The 19,654-nt window shown below is 37.7% G+C and overlaps 1 protein-coding gene and 1 pseudogene across 2 annotated transcripts; one reads left to right on the top strand and one right to left on the bottom strand.

The window, feature by feature from the left end:
• Positions 1–1,269: 1,269 nt before the first annotated feature.
• Positions 1,270–11,935, bottom strand: LOC100673425 (ras-related protein Rab-5A-like; annotated as a pseudogene).
• Positions 11,936–12,841: 906 nt separating this feature from the next.
• LOC100673720 (olfactory receptor 2B6-like) lies at positions 12,842–19,432 on the top strand. 2 transcript variants are annotated; one of them, XM_064295330.1, is made up of 2 exons: positions 12,842–13,919; positions 19,209–19,432. In XM_064295330.1, the coding sequence occupies exons 1-2, from the start codon at positions 12,936–12,938 to the stop codon at positions 19,242–19,244; spliced, it is 1,020 nt and encodes a 339-aa protein (XP_064151400.1). In that variant the 5' UTR covers positions 12,842–12,935; the 3' UTR covers positions 19,245–19,432. The 2 variants fall into 2 exon arrangements, with proteins under 2 accessions (XP_064151400.1, XP_010598992.2); XM_010600690.3 differs by lacking the exon at positions 19,209–19,432 and having other exon boundaries at positions 12,842–14,370.
• The last annotated feature ends 222 nt before the right edge of the window (positions 19,433–19,654 follow it).

Below are 19,654 nucleotides of genomic sequence, written 5' to 3'. Positions count from 1 at the left end.
AGGAGTAAGTTTTCGATCTGAGTCAGGGCACCAGAATATATTACCAGAGAATAGCCTCTGTTCTTGTCTTTAGTGTAGGAAAGAATTCAAACACTGAGATAAAGAGTGTCAAGCAAGCAAGGGGTTTTATTAGTTAACAGAGACTTAACAGTGAAAATACAGCTGACCAGAGAGCATCAAGCGGGCTGCTCAGAGGGAGAGTCTGCGAGCCCTGATAGTCATTTTCTTAAGGTTTTTATACCCTTTTTCTCTTATTTCTCCCTGTTAACGTTTAACAGCCAAGTCAGGGACCCCTGTAGAGACCACTTCCTTAAGTTAAGGACCCTATCAAGTTAGGGACCCCTATAAGGACCATTTCTTTGGTTTAAAATTTAACTACATAAGGACCATCTTATTGAAGAATGTCACCACCCCCTGTCTCTTCCTCTTCCGGAGTGCAAGCTCTCCCACTCTCCCTTACATCTTTCCTATAGGGACCATTTTCGCGGCTTAATGTTTAACTACGTACGGACCATCTTACTGAGGAATGTCACCACCCACTGTCTCTTCCTCTTCCCAGGTGCAAACTCTCCCATTCTCCCTTACATCTTTCCTATAGGAACCATTTCCTTGGCTTAACGTTTAACTACATAGGGACCATCTTATTTGAAGAATGTCACCACCCTCTGTCTCTTCCTCCTCCCGAGTGCAAGCTCTCCTGTCCCCCTTATATAAAGAGCTCCCGTCTACTTCATCTTCCAAATGCACTAAACTACACAACACAGCCTTTTCATGTGCTTGTTTGCCACCTATATCTCTTCTTCGATGAAGCACCTGTTCTAATCCTTTGACCATTTGGGGAGAGGCGATTGTCTTCTTATTGTGGAATCGTAATAACCTATTTACATACTCTGAATGCAGGTATCTTATGAAATATTTATCAAATATTTTCCCCAAGTACGCAATTTATCTAGTCATTTACTCACAGCATTTCTTGAAGAGCAGCATATTTTAATTTTAATGAAATCTTTTTTTTATTTTTTAATCTTTTATGCTTCTTGTGTTGTAACAAATGCTTTCCAAATCCAAAGTAGTGAAAAGTTTTCTCCTAAGATTTCTTCTGGAGGTTTTGCACATTTAGTTTTTACATTTGGATCTGCAATTCTTTTTGAGTAATTTTTTTATATGGTGACAAAATCGTTTTGATTCTCCTTGAATCTGATTTTCTGGGTTCATAAAATTGAGGTTATCTACACAGGCCATCTGCCCTTAGGTACCTTTTTTTTTTTTTTTTTTTGCTGTTTATACCACTTTATTCAAACCTGAGCACCTCAATATAAAACTAAACACTGGGAAATGGTTTTCCTTACTAATTCTCAATTACTGTAAATATACAAGTTCTGCTAGCAGTTTATCACTTAAATAGATTAAATCATCTCTGACACATGGTAGATTTCATACAATGAAAAGAACTAAAGAATTAGTGCAATATACTGAACTAATCCAAATAACATGAACTTTGGGAAACAAAGCTGGCTGAAAGATCCTTGCTAACATCACAATACTTAGGTTATGAATTACAGATACATTGTTTATTATGGGTCTAGCAATGTAGGAACAACTGAAGCCCCTTCCTCTGAAAGGGGGAGAGAAATACTTAGCTGTTTTAATAAGTGTACATTTTGTACACTTATAAGCAACTCTTAAATATTACAGAAAAGTATTAAACATATATGGAGGCTACAATGCAGTACCCTATTTACAGTACATCTGAAGATCGAATTTAAAGTAATCAAGTTTGAATGTACATAATTGTTAGTGCATTGACTGTATTATGTCCCAAGGGAACAAGCTCCCTCCCTGCCCCCAAACAACAAAACCACCCTATGCAAATGGCCAGCAGTGATTAAACCGAAATCACAGACACCCGGACTGTTTCATTTTTATTGAAGAGCTCACGTTTGAAGGGAACACTACCCATCAAATGCGTTTATCAGTTTTCGTATTTCTAAAGCAAGATGGGTTACATCTGATTTTTACCACCATTTAAGAAATAACAGGACTGGCTATAATTTAGATACAGTCTGCCACCTGTGTTCATTTTTCCCCTGAAGATGTGGGGCTGTGTTCTTGTGGCTAGTTTATTAAAACGTGGAATGCACACTTTAAATACAGATACCAGGAGAAATTACCATTTGCCCGAATGTTGTAGCTAAACATAAATATCTTTAGAGTCTCCTAAAAAGACAATGTTTTTGAAAGGCCCAAATGAGTAAATTCCAGATCTTTCTCATAGACTACTGTACCAGTTTGGAGGAACTGGCTGCTTAACTGTGGGTCCAGACAATCATTTCTCTATGTCCCTGCTGATGAGAAATGATTCCCCTAACCTTCCAACGAAGCCAGTGTACACACAGCTCTTACTTCTCCCTTCTACTGCTGAAACATTAGTCAGAGGGACACATGCATGTTATTAAAAATTAAGTTCAAAACACTTAAAATAATTCTGTATTAGAAACTTGACTCTATCGTAAGTCTCTTCTTTTTGGAAGTCATACTGGGCTGGTTAAACGCTCCAATTCCATTGTTAACGTTTAGGAAGCAGAAGAATATTCCAGCTAGTTCAAACTAGAGTTTAGTTACTACAACACTGACTCCTGGTTGGCTGTGTGGGTTCCATAAGGTCTACTCCTTTTCCCCTGGTAGAATTGGCTCCTGGATTCTGTGGCTCGTTCTTTGGCAACTTTTTAGCTATTGCCATGAATATTTCATTTACATTCATTGATGTCTTAGCTGATGTTTCCGTGAATAATAAACTGTTATCATCTGCATAGGACTGTGCTTCCTGGAAATCTACAGCTCTTTTATTTGCTAGGTCAGCCTTGTTTCCTGATAAAGCTATTACAATGTTAGGACTTGCTTGCCTCTGAAGTTCTTTTACCCAGTCTTTTGCTCTTGCAAAGGATTCCTCATTTGTGATATCATATACAAAGATGGCTGCTTGTGCTCCTCTTTAGTACATTGGTGCTAGGCTGTGGTATCGCTCTTGAGCAGCTGTATCCCATATTTCAAACTTTACTGTTGTGTCATCAAGACACACAGTCTGGGTTAGAAAAGCAGCCCAATGGTCCTCTCCTGAAATTCATGAAATTGGCCCTTCACGAAACGAAGCACTAGGCTTGAATTGCCAACAGCAGACTCTCCCAGAAGTACTAGTTTGAACTGGCATATTTTATTTCCAGTATTTGGCCCGTTGGGTCTTGTTGCTCCTCGATTAGCCAGGTCCAAATTTGAAAGAAGACCCTAATTTCAGATGCTTAAGTAAACTTCCAGGATGCAAGGTGTCAGTTGTTCTTTCTGGAGGTAGTAACCTGCGACCGCAGCACGCGGGGTTGCGGGGCCAAAGCTTCCCGGCAGCAGATCCCAAGCCCGAAGGATGAAACTGAGGCTGAGGCTGCGGCTTAGGCGGCGGCGGCGTCTACTCCTTGCGCCGCTCCCCTCAGACTGGACGGTGCTCTAGGTATCCTTTTGGAACCTTGTAGGAACTGGTTCCCTGGAGTCACTTTCAGGTCAAGCAGTAGCCTAGTGAGCAGCTTAGTGGAGAATGTTTTGCCTTAGGCATTGAGTTCCTTTGGAAAATTATGCATGTGTAGCCAGCTTCCAGAAGAAGGAACTCCCAGATCTGACCAGAAGCTGCTTTAGGAGGTATGGCATGTCCTTGGCGACTGTTTCTGTAACCTGCCCTGTGCTTTGATGTTATCTTCTGAGAAATTATAACTCGCTTTAACTGTCCCCTCTTTGGAGCACCTTCCCGACCTGTTTGGGTGATGCTGCCTGATTCTAATTATATGTACTCTCCGTAAAAATATTCTGTTACACTAATTTTTTGGAGTTTCTCTAAGCAATTTCAGTTTTTCACAATGGTGGATGTTAATAGTCAAGGCTGTGTTTTGTATATGGATATTTGATTGCTTCAGAAATATTTGTCGAAAAGAGTGTTTTCTCCTTTGAATTACCTGTCACCTCTTTTGAAAATCAGTTAACTATACGTGTGTGGATTTTTTTCTGAACTCTATTTTGTTCCATTGTTCTATATGTCTCTCTTTATTGCAAACATGCTGTTTTATTACTGTTGGTTTGTAAGGGTCTTGACATCAAAAAGTATAAGTTCTTCTCTTTCATGGTTATTTTGGCTATTCTAGGTACTTTAATTTCCACATACATTTTAGAGTCAGTTTGTCTATATAAAAGAAAAAAGACTCCTGGAATATTTTACTAATGTTGCTCCAAATGTATAGATTAATTAGGGAGAATGAACATCTTAACAATATTGAGTCTTCTGATCCTTGAACACAGCGTATCTCTCCATTTATTGAGGTCTCCTTTAATTTCATTCAACAGTGTTTTATAATCTTCAGTGTACAAGTCTTCCATATATTTAGTTGTTTATCCTTAATTATTTCATGTTTTGATGCTATTTTAAATGTTTTTTTATATTTTAATTTTCAGTTGTTCATTGCTATTATAAAAACATGTAATTGACCTTTGTATGCTGACCTGATATCTATGACCTTTTAAAACTCACTTATTAGTTCTATAGACTGTTTTGAATTCCTTAGAATTTTCTATGTAGATAAGCACATTATCTGCTTTGAATTTACTTTGCTCTTTCTCTTCTAGTTTTTTAACAGTAGAAGCCTATACTATTTAATTATTATCTTTCTTCTTTTCTAATATAAACATTTAATGTGGTAAGTTTTTCCTTCAGCATTGCTTTAACTACATCTTACAATTTTTTATTTGTTGGTTGTTCATTTTCATTCATTTCAGAATATTTTATAATTTCCCTTGTAATTAGTTCTTTGGCCCATGTGTTACTCAGAAATATGCTGACATTTAGGGATTTACCAGATATATTTCTATTTTGACTGCTAATTTAATTCTGTATGGCACTGGGTTTGGGGTTATGGTCAGAGAACACACCTCCTCGGATTTTGATTCTAAATTTGTTGAGATTTATTGTATGACCTAGAATATAATCTATTTTGGTGACTGTGAACTTGAAAAGAATCTGTATACTCTTGTAGTTTAGCAGAGTGTCCTATAAATATCTATAGAACAATTTAGTTGATATTGCTGTTCAAGTCATCTATTACCTTACCAGAACCCTTACCAGAACCCTGGTGGTATAGTGGTTAAGAACTTGGCTGCTAACCAAAAGGTCAGCAGTTTGAATCTACCAGCTGCTCCTTGGAAACTCTATGGGGAAGTTCTCTCTCCTGAATTTTTGTCTACTTTTCCTTTTAATTACTAAGAGTGGAAAGCTAAAGCCAGCAACTATAATTGTCAATTTCCCTATTTCTCATTTCAGTTCTATCAATTTTTGCTTCATGTATTTTGAAGATCTATTACAAAGATCATACACATTTAGGATTGTTATGTCATCTCGAATCAATCCCTTTATCGTTAGGTAAATATCTCTGTTTATCCCTAGCACTATTCCTTGTTCTGAAGCCTGTTTTATCCAATATTAATATAGCAAATACTGTTTTTTTTTTTCATTATGGTTCGTATGGTAAATATTTTTCCATCTTTTTACTTCTAACTTACCTGTGTCATTTATATTTAAAGTGGGGTTTATGTAGATAACATATACCAAAATAATCCTGTTGCTGTCAAGTCTGTTCTGACTCATAGCAACCCTATAGATAGCATTTAGTAGAGTCTTATTTTTTCATCCACTCTAATGCCTGTTAACCATAACCTAGCTCAGGGTTTAACTTGTGCAGGGAATTTAACCTTAAACATGTCCTTTGCTTCCTGAGATGTAAAGCTTAGAATTCCCTACCTTTACTATCTTTTTAAAACTCCGGACTATACCCAAGGATTTGTGCAAATGAATGGGGGCCACAGAGACCACCTAGTAACCTGATGTCAGCAGATGTCAGAAAGAGGGACATGACTCAGTCAATCGTGTTGAGACTAGCCAACGGTTAACTGTCTACTCTTTTTCCTCCTCTTCTCTTTTAAAAGCCTCATTATAACTAGCCTAGATTGAGCCTGTTTTTTTTTTAAAACAAAATGGTCTCCATGTATGTATACTGATTAACAGCACAAATAAACCCTACACGATTTCTCTGTGTTTGATTATTTTTTAACAAACTTCAATACGTGAAAAACTCTTTAAAATCAATGGATGAAAGAGGAAAAACTCAGCAGTAAAATAGCAAAAAGACACTGTGGGATAAAAAAAATTAACTTTACCCAAAGAATTTGTTCTGGTGGACTCAAACTGCAAAGCTTCTCGTCAGCAGCCATAGCTCTTAACTGCTACACCACCAGGGTTTCCAAAATCATATTTAGGATGTTTTGAATATTTTTATAAAAGAAATATTTACACCATGTTATGTACATTTTCCTCCATTTTTATTAGGTCATCAGCAATGTCTTGGGACTGTAACTGTATGCCATCCGTTAGAGCTGTATTTCCTCATTTTACGTGGATACATATTATTCTATCCTGTGGATATATTAATTATTTAGCAAATTCCCTATTGAAGGACTGCACATTTTTCTCCATCTTTGGCCATTAAAGTATATTTCTACAATGAACATCATTGTCCATATGTCATCATATACCATTAATTTCCTCTCCATGAGAAAAATTCCTTGAAGTGAGAGTGCTAAGTTGAGAATATATGTAATTTTTAGCAGCTATTTTTTTATTGCCATATTTCTCTCCAGCAAAATCTATAACACTTTGAATTTCCACCAGTAATTTACAAGTAGTCTTTTTCCTTCATCCTTACTAGCAATAGAATTCAATTCTTTTGTTTCCAACCTGGTGAGTATGAAGAGCTTTATCAGCATTACTTTAACACATCCTTCTCTGACTATTTGAGAATTTAAATGTATTTTCTTATATCTATTGGTCATTTGGATTTGCTATTCTCTAAATTATCTAGCGTATCATTTGTCATTTTCCAACAGGGCAATTTGTTCTTGTTGTTGTTTCAGATTTGTTAAAAACTCTCTCCCCCATGGTATAGATCCTAAATCTTCTTTTTTTTTTTTTTCAGAATTATACATATATGTTTTCCAAATCTAAACATCTGGAAAAGAAATGAACCTCAATATTGCATAAGAAAATAAATTCTTAAAGGATTAAATGCTATAATATAAATAAATTTTCAAATCTTACAAGAAACTCTAAGGGGCATATACAATATCGAGCTGAGGAAGACCTTCGTATCTAGTCCTGGAATTTCAAAATTCATGAAAGAAAAGATAGATGTACTGACTACATAATAATTTTTTAAACTGCCTTATGTAAAATGTACCAGAAAAAAAAAAAGTTGCCATTGTGTCATTCTGATTCATGATGACCCAAGTTAATGAGCAATTTTCTTAACATACATTAAGTAGGGCTCTATTTTCTGGTATAGAAATCAAAGGCTTGGTGACATGACCTGATGTGGAAATTTAGACAAGTTATACATGAAATAACAAATTCCTGATGGAAAGAATTAGATGGCTTCAGAAAACTCATTGAATAGTTTTCAAAAGGAAACTAATCCCAATTCACAACACAAAACTCAAACTTTCTTTGATAGGGTTTATTAGTCCTACTGTAGAAAAAGTTGAGGATTCAGTCCCTAGAGAAAGATAGTTTTGCTGAGCAAATCAATGATGAAATACTGCTTCATAGAGATCTCCTCCTTCTCTCTTCCCAGTTGGTATGTGGTTAATTACTATAAACTACAGGTGAGAGTTTTGCAATTTAGTGTTTGAGACTTTTGCCAGAGACCAAAAACAAACACCAATATTGACAGAGAAAGTACACCATATTTCTTATCCATTTTGTAACACCGATTGGAAAAAAATCTCTGAAAATTGTAATTGATTCCCTAGCACTGAGCAATGTGATGAGAGCACAACACGTCCTGGTCATCTGCGATACTGCATTCTTATCCTCCAGTTTACTCTGAATGGAGACCGCATGACTTGCTACATATGGAGTGGAACTAAAAGAAGTTTAATGAATTTCATCAAATTAGTTATACAATTAAGTAGCATATGAAGATGTCATTGTATCTATGTTCTTTAAATTAGTTCTATTTGAATTCAAGGCTTTTTGGGCATAAAAATAAATTGATCCGTCTCTAGTGCTTAAAAAGGAGGTAAGTAGACTATATTTCAGAAAATTAGCAAATAATATGATACTAAAATTTGAGTATTCTAAGCATTCACATCTCATGAACTGTTCATAATTCACATCTCAAGAACAGACCATATTATCTGCTAGGAAAAATCTGATTCACTTAGCTTCAGTTTCTATGTACAATTTTTTAATATATAATGCTATTTTGAATATATTTGTAATCTCTATGAGAAATACGAACTTTAAAGCAGGTGAGGAGTTTTATGTTCTAATCTTCAGACCACTACTTACTAGCTCTAGAACCTTGGGAAACTAACCTCTCTGAGCTCTGCCTACCAAATTAAGGTTTCATAAACTGGAAATTTTTTTGGACAAACTTCTGTGTACTGTTAAGCCAAGCTGGGATGTATTAAATTAGCTGAGTGAAAAAATTCACTGCTATAATTCATCCTTATAGTCCAGCATGAAGGTAGACGTTTTATATGGTATTTGGAAGCCTTCCATACATACATAGGGATATGAGATAATTTGAGAAAGCATGAGAGTAATCAGTTTTTATCATGAAAAGAAAATAGAAAACCCATAATGTATATCCAGAACAGGCAAGTGTCTCTAGATCAAAGTTTATTAGTAGTTACCAGGGGTAGATGGGAGGGAGGGGGAAAGGAAGACATGATGGTTCCTGGACCCTGAGCTTCTGTTAAGGGTGATGGAAAAATTTGGGAAGGGTTAATGGTGATGGTTGAACAACATGATGAATGTATAATTAATATCACTAAACTATACATGTGAAGACTGTAGAAATAACAAATGTTTTACTACCTTGTATTTACCACAATAGAAAAGAAAGAAAATCCATAACGTTACAGAAGATAAAACTAACATCCAAAGCTATTAACTAACTGGTCCAATTGTACATTAACTTACGGGCAGATTTGGAAGTAAAACTCTTGTTACCTCTCTTATCTCGATGCCTTTTCCATAATGCAGATTAAAAAGACGCTTCCAAGGCTTTGATGAATCTTGTTTTTTTTAATGTTCAGGCTCAGATATGGAATGAGAAAATTCAATAGACAGGTGACAGACATAAGGTCAACCAATGTACAAGTAATAAAGGCGGTGATGCTGTGTTCTAAACTCAGGGTTAAAATATTCTAAGATGATCACTGATGCCCAGGCCAGAAGGATTTGTAAAATCCCATCAGCAGCTTTCTAAAATCTTTTCCTTCCATTAAGTTCTGTTGTAACCCAGTAGCTATGCTCCCTTTCTGATTCCCTTGGCACCTCACATAATTCAAATGTTTTGTTTTGCTGTCCAGTTGAATGCTTGCTACTGAAAATGAGAAAAACATTATCTGGAGATGCTGGCAAAAGTAGAGCGATCCACTCTATGGGCTTTGAAGTATTAGCTACAATTGCAAACAACTGGCACAGGTATTAACAGTAAATAATTAGTAGCCTATCTGATAGAATTTCAAAGTGCAGACAGAAACTAGTTTTTTTTTATTTTTTTTAGTTATTTACAGATACTTCAGTCCTAATAATAAAGACAAAAACCAAAATTCAAATTACTTAAAAATACTAAAATTCAAAACATGCCATAACTATTTAATCCGAAGATATGCTGTCAAGAGTGGATAAATATTTGAGGTTACTGCGTGTTTGGAAGATGAACAAATGTGCACAAAAGTGTGTAAAGCAGAAAAAGAGAAGTCAGTGCTCTGAAATCTACCAAGTTCCCCCCCCAACCCCACCTTTCTTTCCAGCCCCATTGTTCTTATTCAGCTCCAGTGCTTCCTGCTAGAGTGATAAATATTCTTTTTCACTTCCCTGTGACTCACTGGGAAAGGCTGATGGCATAGTGGTTAAGTGCTACAGCTGCTAAGCAAGAGGTCAGCAGTTCAAATCCGCCAGGCGCTCCTTGGAAACTCTATGGGGCAGTTCTACCCTGTCCTATAGGGTTGCTGTGAGTCGGAATCGACTCGACGGCACTGGGTTTGGGTTTTCTGGGTGACTCACTGACTACAGAACTTGGGGAGATATTCCATACAACAGGAAACACTAACCAATATATTGTATTGATGACAAAAGCAGTTTATTACTTTTATAAGTACTGAATTAAGGAGTGAGGTGGGTCAATTGATTGCAAAGGAGTTAACTGACTCCTCCTTCTGTAACTTCTACAGAGAGGGCCTCCAAGTTCTAGAGGAGAAGCGCCAGATTTAGCCCTGATCAGGAAAGGCAATTATCCCGGGTTAGAGGAGAAAACATGCAAAGTTCTCATTGATAAGATACTTCCTGAATAATAATATGAAAATTATTTCACTTTTCAATATTACAGTTAGGGTGAACTTATAACTTATCATCCAGACAGGAACACTCCTGAGAATGGGAGGGGATCTCTTAGTGACTATGCCAGGACAGCAGGAGTAAATTAAGCAGTCCTGGTAACAGGGGTCACCCCAGCTGCATAGACTTGAGGGGATATGTACAACACTCAAGGAAATTGTGAAGTATGTGAAATCTCTCTTTACTGATGCCATTTATCCCATTTTGCCAAATTCCTCAGCAGCACTATTTTGCCTTTCTTCAAAAGAAATTTTAAAGAAGTATTAAGAGTTTAAAAAATCAAATTTCTTATAAAGGTTTGCACTCTTTTGGGGGGTCAAAGTCTTAAACAAAAACAATGCTAGTTTGAGAGTAAAATACAGAAAGTGAGCTGGTGAGTAGATTTTTTTAATTATAAAATTAATGCCTGCTTATTAAAAAAAGTTAGAACAAAAAACATTATAAGTAAATTCTGCTTTACTCTCCCTATCCCCATTTCCCAGGGAAACACTTTCTTTTGTTTCTTTCAAGTAAACTTTTTATTTATATGTAAGCACTTGTATATATAAATATATGTAAAATAATATTATGAAACGATGTCCTTTCTCTAACTAATGGGACCATGCTATAGAAATGTCAGCAACTTTCTTTTTTCATTTAAACATGTATTTGAACATCATTTCATATCCGTGTCTATGACTATACACCTCAAATTTCTTATCAGCTGAGAGTAAGGGGACATTTTTGAGGGGATTAACAGCTCTGGAAAAGTAGAAGATTTAAATACACATTGCTAACAATTTGTTGAACATGAATACTAATGAAAAAATTATAATGTGTCATGGTAAGAGTTTGTTGTGATGAATACATTTTTAGCTTATGGAATTGACTTGTAATAGCACTTCTAGGAAATTTAGAACTCCGAATAGTTTCTGCCCAAAACATCTCAGAGTTCCTGCATCCCTGTCATACTTCTACTACACAGCTGTGTTTCTCTGTGCCAGGCACTAAGCCAGGCAATTTACATTAAAGATCACATGTGTACTTCACAGCAGATGGTTACTATGATCCCTATTAATGAGGTCTATGGTTTGGGGATTATGGCGGGAATGGAAAAGTGAGTTTTCAAATTGCAGAGCCATTTTCCATTAGTTGTTGTTAGCTGCCACTGAGTTATCTCCTTACTTACAGAGATCCCATGCATAACAGAATGAAAAGCTGCCCAATCCTGTGACATTCCCATGATTGATTTGAGGCGAAACCATTTTTCAGAAGCGGATCAGTAGGCCTTTCTTCGTAGTCTTTCTCAGTCTGAAAGCTCCCCTGAAACCTGTTCAGCATCACAGCAACACGCAAGCTTCCATTAATGGACAGATGGCGGCTATGCACGAGGTGCATTGGCCAGCTGTCCCGCATGGAAAGCAAGAATTCTACCATTGAACCACCACAGCCCTCTTTCCTTTCCATTGGTAACCCTAGGAAATTTAAAGTTCTAAAAATCTTAAGTAAATCTTCTCTGAGCCCCTCAGAAATCTTGGATCACTATAGTTTATATATATATACATATACCCAAAAACCAAACCCATTGCCCTTGAGTCGATTCTAACTCATAGCAACCCTATAGGACAGAGTAGGACTGCCCTCATAGAGTTTCCAAGGTACTCCTGCTGGATTTGAACTGCTGACCTTTTTGGTTAGCCGTGGTAGCTCTTAACCACTACACCACCAGGGTTTCCTATGTATATGTATTTCACACTGCTCTTTTCCTAAATGTCAGAGGCTAGGCTCTGTGCATTTAATAAATCACTTATATTTCACATCAAGACAACTTTAAACAGTATCGTTATCTTCATTTTACAAAAAAGGAGCCTGAAGATCAAAGGAGTAGAAACATTCCTAGGGCAATGTAACTAATCAGGGACCGTAAGAATATGAGCCCAGGCCTCTCAGACAGCAAATTCCCTGTTATTAAAAATCCTACACTACTTCTACGAGCTACTCACAGCAAAAGGATATGTCTCCTTCAAACATGTCTGACAACTTGCTAGATAGTTGGTAGATACATTGTTTTTTTGTTTATTTATTTGTTTTTGCAGAAGGTGTGGAGTTAAACAATTTAACTGATTCACATAATCAGGGAATCTCACTGACTTTGTGGAGAAATACCAAATGGCAGGAACTGTGTCTATATATACCTAAGAGTATGGAAAGAAGTGAGAACAATGTGTTTATACAACAACAAAAGATCAAAGGATAAATTCTGTGAATATTGAAACTTATGATATACTTTTAAATTTTTGAAATTCACTTTGTTGATATACTTTTACAAATATAGAAACTCACTTGAAATACTTGGAAAGAAATATTTATATTTTTATTCATACATTTTTCACATTATTGATAGTATTGTTATAAAAATTTCTGCAAATTGCTAGCAAAATGATTATAACTGACATAGCCAATAACTATGCCTTTATTGAATTGCTGGCTTTTTTTTTATTTCAGGGAACCAAGAGTTGAACCATTTAACATGAATAAGGTAAATGAGAGCATCCCATGGGAATTTATCCTGTTAGGTTTCTCAGATCTACCGTGGCTAGAGTTTCCACTCTTTGTGGTGTTCCTGGTTTCCTATATCTTGACTATCTTTGGCAATCTGGCAATAATTCTTGTGTCACATCTGGACTCCAAACTCCATACTCCCATGTATTTCTTTCTTACCAATCTGTCTCTCCTGGACCTTTGCTACACCACAAGTACAGTTCCACAAATGCTGATAAATACATGCAGCACCAGGAAGGTAATTAGTTATGGTGGCTGTGTGGCCCAACTTTTCATTTTCCTGGCCTTGGGTTCCACTGAATGCCTTCTCCTGGCTGTCATGTCCTTTGATAGATTTGTAGCTATTTGTCGGCCTCTCCGTTACTCAGTCATCATGCACCAAAGGCTCTGCCTCCAGCTAGCAGCTGCATCCTGGATTAGTGGCTTTAGCAACTCAGTATTGCAGTCCACCTTGACCCTTCAGATGCCACAGTGTGGCCACAAAGAAGTGGATCATTTTTTCTGTGAAGTCCCTGCTTTGCTCAAGTTGTCATGTGTTGACACAACAGCAAATGAGGCTGAACTATTCTTCATCAGTGTGCTATTCCTTCTAATACCCCTGACACTCATCCTTATATCATATGCTTTCATTGCTCAAGCAGTGCTGAGAATACAGTCAGCTGAAGGTCGGCGGAAGGCATTAGGGACATGTGGCTCACACCTAATTGTAGTGTCACTTTTTTATGGCACTGCCATCTATATGTATCTGCAACCACCATCCCCTGCCTCCAAGGACCGGGGAAAGATGGTGTCCCTTTTCTATGGAATCATCACACCCATGTTGAACCCCCTTATATACACACTTAGAAACAAAGATGTAAAGGGAGCTTTTAAAAGGTTGGTTGCAAGGGTCTTCTTGATCAAAAAAAAAGAAAACGATAGGCCTTGCTAAAGACTTGAAATTTACTTAGCTAAATAATCTAATTCTCTCCTGGTTGCTCTATTTTTGCTACTTTTAGAACTATTATGGTGATCGTCCTCAAATAAAATTTCATTGACAGAGAACATATTTTTTTCCTACTGCCTAAAGGTATTCATTGCACAAGTCCCCAAAACGTGTCTTTTTAGATTCCCAAGATAGTATAACCTTAAAATCTTTAAGGTCTCAAGCTTTATACCACGGTTTGTATACGTCAGGAAAAGTAGACATCTTTGAGACTAGAATAAATGCTAGGAACCCTTTCTCCAGAAGCATAACATTTTTATACACATACAAACAAATTTGCACATACAAACACACATGTAAAATTTTTTTCATATCATTGTAGGAGGACTCACCATCCACAGCCCTCTCCTCTTAATTATAGATGTAAGTTCAGTAGCCCTAGCTTAAATTTTTACCATCATTCCCCCATCAAGCCAGTAATAAAATCCACAATAAGTTTTCTTCAACAGTTTTACCCATATCTTTCATTCTCTTGCCATGGTTTTGCACTCAATCTACTAAATTGAAGTGTTCTATTTAATCCCCTCTCCTAAGTACCATTCCAGCTACATTTTGGGCCTTACTCAAATATTGTTCTTTGAAAAAAAAAATTCTTGATTCCTCTAACTCCTTTAACACACAAAGCACTTATCTAAACCAGAAAACACAGCACATCATATAATGATGTCTACTGCTTGTTTCATGCACTTTTCTCGTGCAAGATGAAAAGTTTTGTTAACACCATGTTAATTCCCTTGAGGTAAGTAGCATAGACTGTAATTTACACTAATTCCATCTTACCTTCAAGCTAGTCAAAACGCTGAGGACTATATTCACAAATTGTGCGTTGGTTGTTTGGTGTGATGTATCATAGAACAACCATCTGTACTCTAATTAATGTAAAATTGAGAGAGTTATTGAAAATATAGAATCAGCTTGAGTAGCAGATAGACTGAATGCCGTGCTGGGGAATCCTGTAATCCAATATGGCAACTCAGCACTGACATTTCATAAGGTGGGAACAAAGGATGTGAATCACCTTACTTGATTGGTATTTACTAACTTAGATCATTGAAAGACATTACTTGATTGGTAGTAGATCGTTTATAAGGTAGGACTTCCTGTGGTGGGAACTAACAAGGCAGGATTTCCTGTAACAAAAGCTCGTAAGCCAATTGACTTAAAAGGATGTAGGTATCTTTCTTAGATTGGTTAACCTGTTGCCATCCAGTCAATTAGCGACCCTACAAAACAGAATACAACTGCCGCATGTGGTTTTCAAGGAGTGGCTGGTGGATTCAAACTCCCAACCTTTTGATTATCAGCCGAATGTTTAACCACTGCACCACCAGAGCTTCCTTAAGTTGGTTACAGTTTGGTAATTACAAGGGCATATGACAGGGGTGGGTATTGAAGGATAGTTATGTCATCATTCTGGAAATTCTTCTCTTAGGGGAGTTGCAGTATAGTAGGTACATCATCATTACTAGACATTTCTTAGTTTCATGGTTACGTCTACATGGAAAATGGCTATTGCTAGCATGGAAACGAAATTAGCCACAGAGAAGTCGTTCTCAAACCTCAAGTCAGCCATTTCAGATTTTCTAAGATATATCAAATTTTAACATTCCCTTACACATTCTATTGATCAAGGATTTTGAAAGAAATTCTTTGATCAGTTCACTGACCACTATTCTGAAATAAGACTTTCTTCGGCATAGACTTTGAGCATATGTTTTATTCTGAATGGCTGCTTATTTAATAATCCTTTAAGAATGCAGACGCTGTGCTTGTGAAAAGGTTGTTATTGTTGTTAGGTGCCGTCAAGGTGGCTACAACTCATAGTGACCCTACGTACAACAGAACAAAACCCTGCTCAGTCTTGTGCTATCCTCCCTCCTAAGGAGCATTCTGTCTGTACTTCTTCCAAGACAGATTTGTTCCTTCTCTTGGCAGTCCATGGTATACTCAATAATCTTTGCCATCACCCTAATACAAAGACATGAGTTCTTCTTCAGTCTTCCTCATTCATTGTCCAGCCTTCACATGCATATGAAGTGATTGAAAATACCATGGCTTGAGTCAAGCACACCCCAGTCCTCAGCATGACATCTTTGCTTTTTCATATTTTATAAAGCTCTTTTGCAGCAGATTTACCTAAATGTAATATATCATTTGATTTCTTGATGGTTGCCTCCAGGGACATTGACTGTGCATTCAAGAAGGAGATCAGACAATGAATAGCAGCTATAAATAGTAGCAGAGTATTATGAAACAATAGCTGGGCACCATTTTTTTTTTTTTTCATTTTTATTGTGCTTGAAGTGAAAGTTTACAAATCAAGTCAGTCTCTCATAAAAAAAAATTATATACACTTGCTATACACTCTAGTTGCTCTCCCTCTAATGAGACAGCACACTCCTTCCCTCCATTCTCTAATTTTTGGCCATTCAGTCAGCTTCTGACCCCCTCTGCCCTCTCATCTCCTCTCCAGACAGGAGCTGCCCACATAGTGTCATGTGTCTACTTGGTCCAAGAAGCTCACTCTTCACCAGTATCTTTTTCTATCCCATATTCCGAGTCCAATCCCTGTCTGAAGAGGTAGCTTTGGGAATGGTTCTTGTCTTGGGCTAACAGAAGGTCTGGGGACCATGACCTCCTGGGTCCTTCTAGTCTCAGTCAGACCATTAACCTGTTCTTTTTACGAGAATTTGAGATCTGCATCCCACTGCTCTCCTGCTCCCTCAGGGGTTTTCTGTTGTGTTCCCTGTCAGGGCAGTCATCAGTTGTAGCTGGGCACCATCTAGTCCTTCTGGTCTCAGGCTGATGTAGTCTCTGGTTTATGTGGTCCTTTCTGTCTCTTGGGCTCATAATTACCTTGTGTCTTTGGTGTTCTTTATTCTCCTTTCCTCCAGGTGTGTTGAGACCAATCGATGACTCTTAGATAGCCACTTCCTAGTGTTTAAGACCCCAGACGCCAGTCTCCAAAGTGGGATGCAGAATGTTTTCTTAATAGATTTTATTATGCCAATTGCCCTAGATGTCCCCTGAAACCATAGTCTCCAAACCCCTGCCTCTGCTATGCTGGCCTTTGAAGCATTCAGCTTATTTAGGAGACTTCTTTGTTTTTGGTTTAGACCAGTTGTGCTGACCTCTCCTGTATTGTGTTGTCTTTCCCTTCGCCTAAAATAGTTCTTATCTACTATCTAACTAGTGAGAAGCCCTCTCCCTCCCTCCCTTCCCACTCTTGTAACCATCAAAGAATATTTTCTTCTTTGTTTAAACTATTTTTTGATTTCTTAGAATAGTGGTCTCATGCAATATTTGTCCTTTTGCAACTGACTAATCTCACTCAGCATAATGCCTTCCAGATTCCTCCATGTTATGAAATGTTTCACAGATTCATCATTGTTCTTTATCGATGCATAGTATTCCATTGTGTGAATATGCCATAATTTATTTATACATTCATCCATTGTTGGGCACCTTGGCTGCTTCAGTCTTTTTGCTATTGTAAACAGTGCTGCAATGAACATGGGTGTGCATATATCTGTTCATGTAAAGGCCCTTATTTCTCTAGGATGTATTCCAAGGAATGAGATTGCTGGATCATATGGTAGATCTATTTCTAGTTTTTTAAGGAAACGCCAAATCAATTTTCAAAGTGGTTGTACCATTTTACATTCCCACCAGCAGTGTATAAGTGTTACAGTCTCTCCCCAACCTCTCCAACATTTATTATTTTGTTTTTTGGATTACTGCCAGCCTTGTTGGAGTGAGATGGAATTTCACTGTAGTTTTGATTTTCATTTCTCTTGGTTTTGGCAAGTTTGATTATAATATGTCTTGGTGACTTTCTTTTAAGATCTACCTTATGTAGAGTTCGATGAGCATCTTGGATAGGTGTCTTCTCATGTTTCACCATATCAGGGAAGTTTTCTGCCAACAAATCTTCAACGATTCTCTCTGTATTTTCTGTTATCCCTCCTTGTTCTGGTACTCCAGTCGCTCATGGGTTGATTGTCTTGATAGAATTCCACATGATTCTCAGGGTTTCTTCATTTTTTTTAATTCGTTTATCTGATTTTTCTTCTAATATATTAGTGCAAAGTGTATTATCCTCAATCTCCCCAATTCTGCCTTCTACTCGCTCAGTTATTCTCCTCTGACTTTCTATTGAGTTGTCTAATTCTGTAATTTTATTGTTAATCTTCTGAATTTCTGACTGCTGTCTATGGATTGTTGCAGCTTGTTAAATTTTTCATTATGTTCTTGAATAACATTTTTAATTTCTTCAACTGCTTTATCTGTGTGTCCCTTGGCTTGTTCTGTGTATTGTCTAATCTCATTTCTGATCTCGTTCCTGATGTCTTGAAAAGTTCTATATATTAATCTTTTATATTCTACATCTGGTAATTCCAGGAAGATACCTTCATTCAGAAGATTCCTTGATTCTTTCTTTTGAGAGCTTGTTGAAGCGATCATGATCTGCTTCTTTATCTGATTTGATATTTACTGTTTTCTCTGAGCCATCTATAAGTTATTGTATTAGTTTATGTTTGCTTACTATATCCTAGCTTTTAGTTTTGTTTTGATATGCCCAAATACATTGCTTGAGTGAACTAGTTTGATTATTTTTACCTTTGAAGCTCTAACATCCTGTCACCGGATGGCTAGAGCTGTTATCAGGTATATCGGCCTAGAAGCCCATTCACTTTTCTTGTATGGATTTGGCTCAGGTCTCCAGGTAGTTGGTCATCAAGTGTGTGGTACAGGCTCTGTCCTACAGTCTTAGAGGGTCAGGGGTGATTGGTGTAGGTACCAGAATGTGATTGTAGCAGGTGGTCACACTTTGAACAAGGCAGGGGCTGACAACCAACACCCGAGTGTCTGTGAGGAAATCACGCCCCTGTTCCCTAAGCACATGGCTGGGTGGGTTTTGCAGATGGACCATGGGCACCCAATCCTTTTTGTTGTAAGGGCTGGGAGGTACCAGTTATCCTTGGACCCCTGTCATGGATGGCTGGGTGACCTGAGTGGAGCCACCAGTCCTTAGGCTTCTGATGTGGGTAAGTGAGGACCCTGTTTAATAGGCAAAGTGGTGTCAAACATCAAACACCCACCTCTCCACCACACAGCTGAAACAGTTGCAGTCTGCCAACAAGAGCCTATTCTCCTGAAATAGGCCCACACAAGTCCATACAGGGGGGAAAGTTATTCAAAGTCTGTGGACCGTTTATGTCCGGATAGGAGCCACTTCTGTCCTGAGCGCCCCAGGTTAGTGGAGCTGGCAGATTATCTTTTCCCCCAATTGTGAATTCATTCCTTCTCCAAGGCTGGGAGGATGGCTCAGGCCATGCAGCAGGACCTGTCTCAGGCCCAGGGAAATCAATAGCCACTGAAGCTGGCTTGGGGGTGGAGAGCACGGTAAAACATACTCAAGTACTTAGCTTTTGCTGAGAACGCCATTCTTATCTGGTTCTGGATGTGTGAGTAGGCTTTCTGGCTGGCTGTTTCTCCCTGAGGAAACTGCAGCCAAATGCTACCACCAGCCCACCACAGTCGCTCCCGGGAATGGTGCCTGAGGGTTCCCAGTGATTCAGGTCCGGCAACCTCTATCTGCTTCTGAACCATCTCTTCCTCCCCCTGCCACTCAGTCC

This window comes from Loxodonta africana, chromosome 1 (genome assembly GCF_030014295.1).
Source record: "Loxodonta africana isolate mLoxAfr1 chromosome 1, mLoxAfr1.hap2, whole genome shotgun sequence".
Taxonomy (NCBI): domain Eukaryota; kingdom Metazoa; phylum Chordata; class Mammalia; order Proboscidea; family Elephantidae; genus Loxodonta; species Loxodonta africana.
Note: the sequence above shows the minus strand (reverse complement) of the source record. Positions and strands in the feature narration are given on the sequence as shown.

What these genes read in the sequence shown, in the direction of transcription:
- LOC100673720 (XM_010600690.3), top strand. Translation starts at nt 12,936, where the DNA reads ATGCCTTTATTGAATTGCTGGCTTTTTTTTTATTTCAGGGAACCAAGA.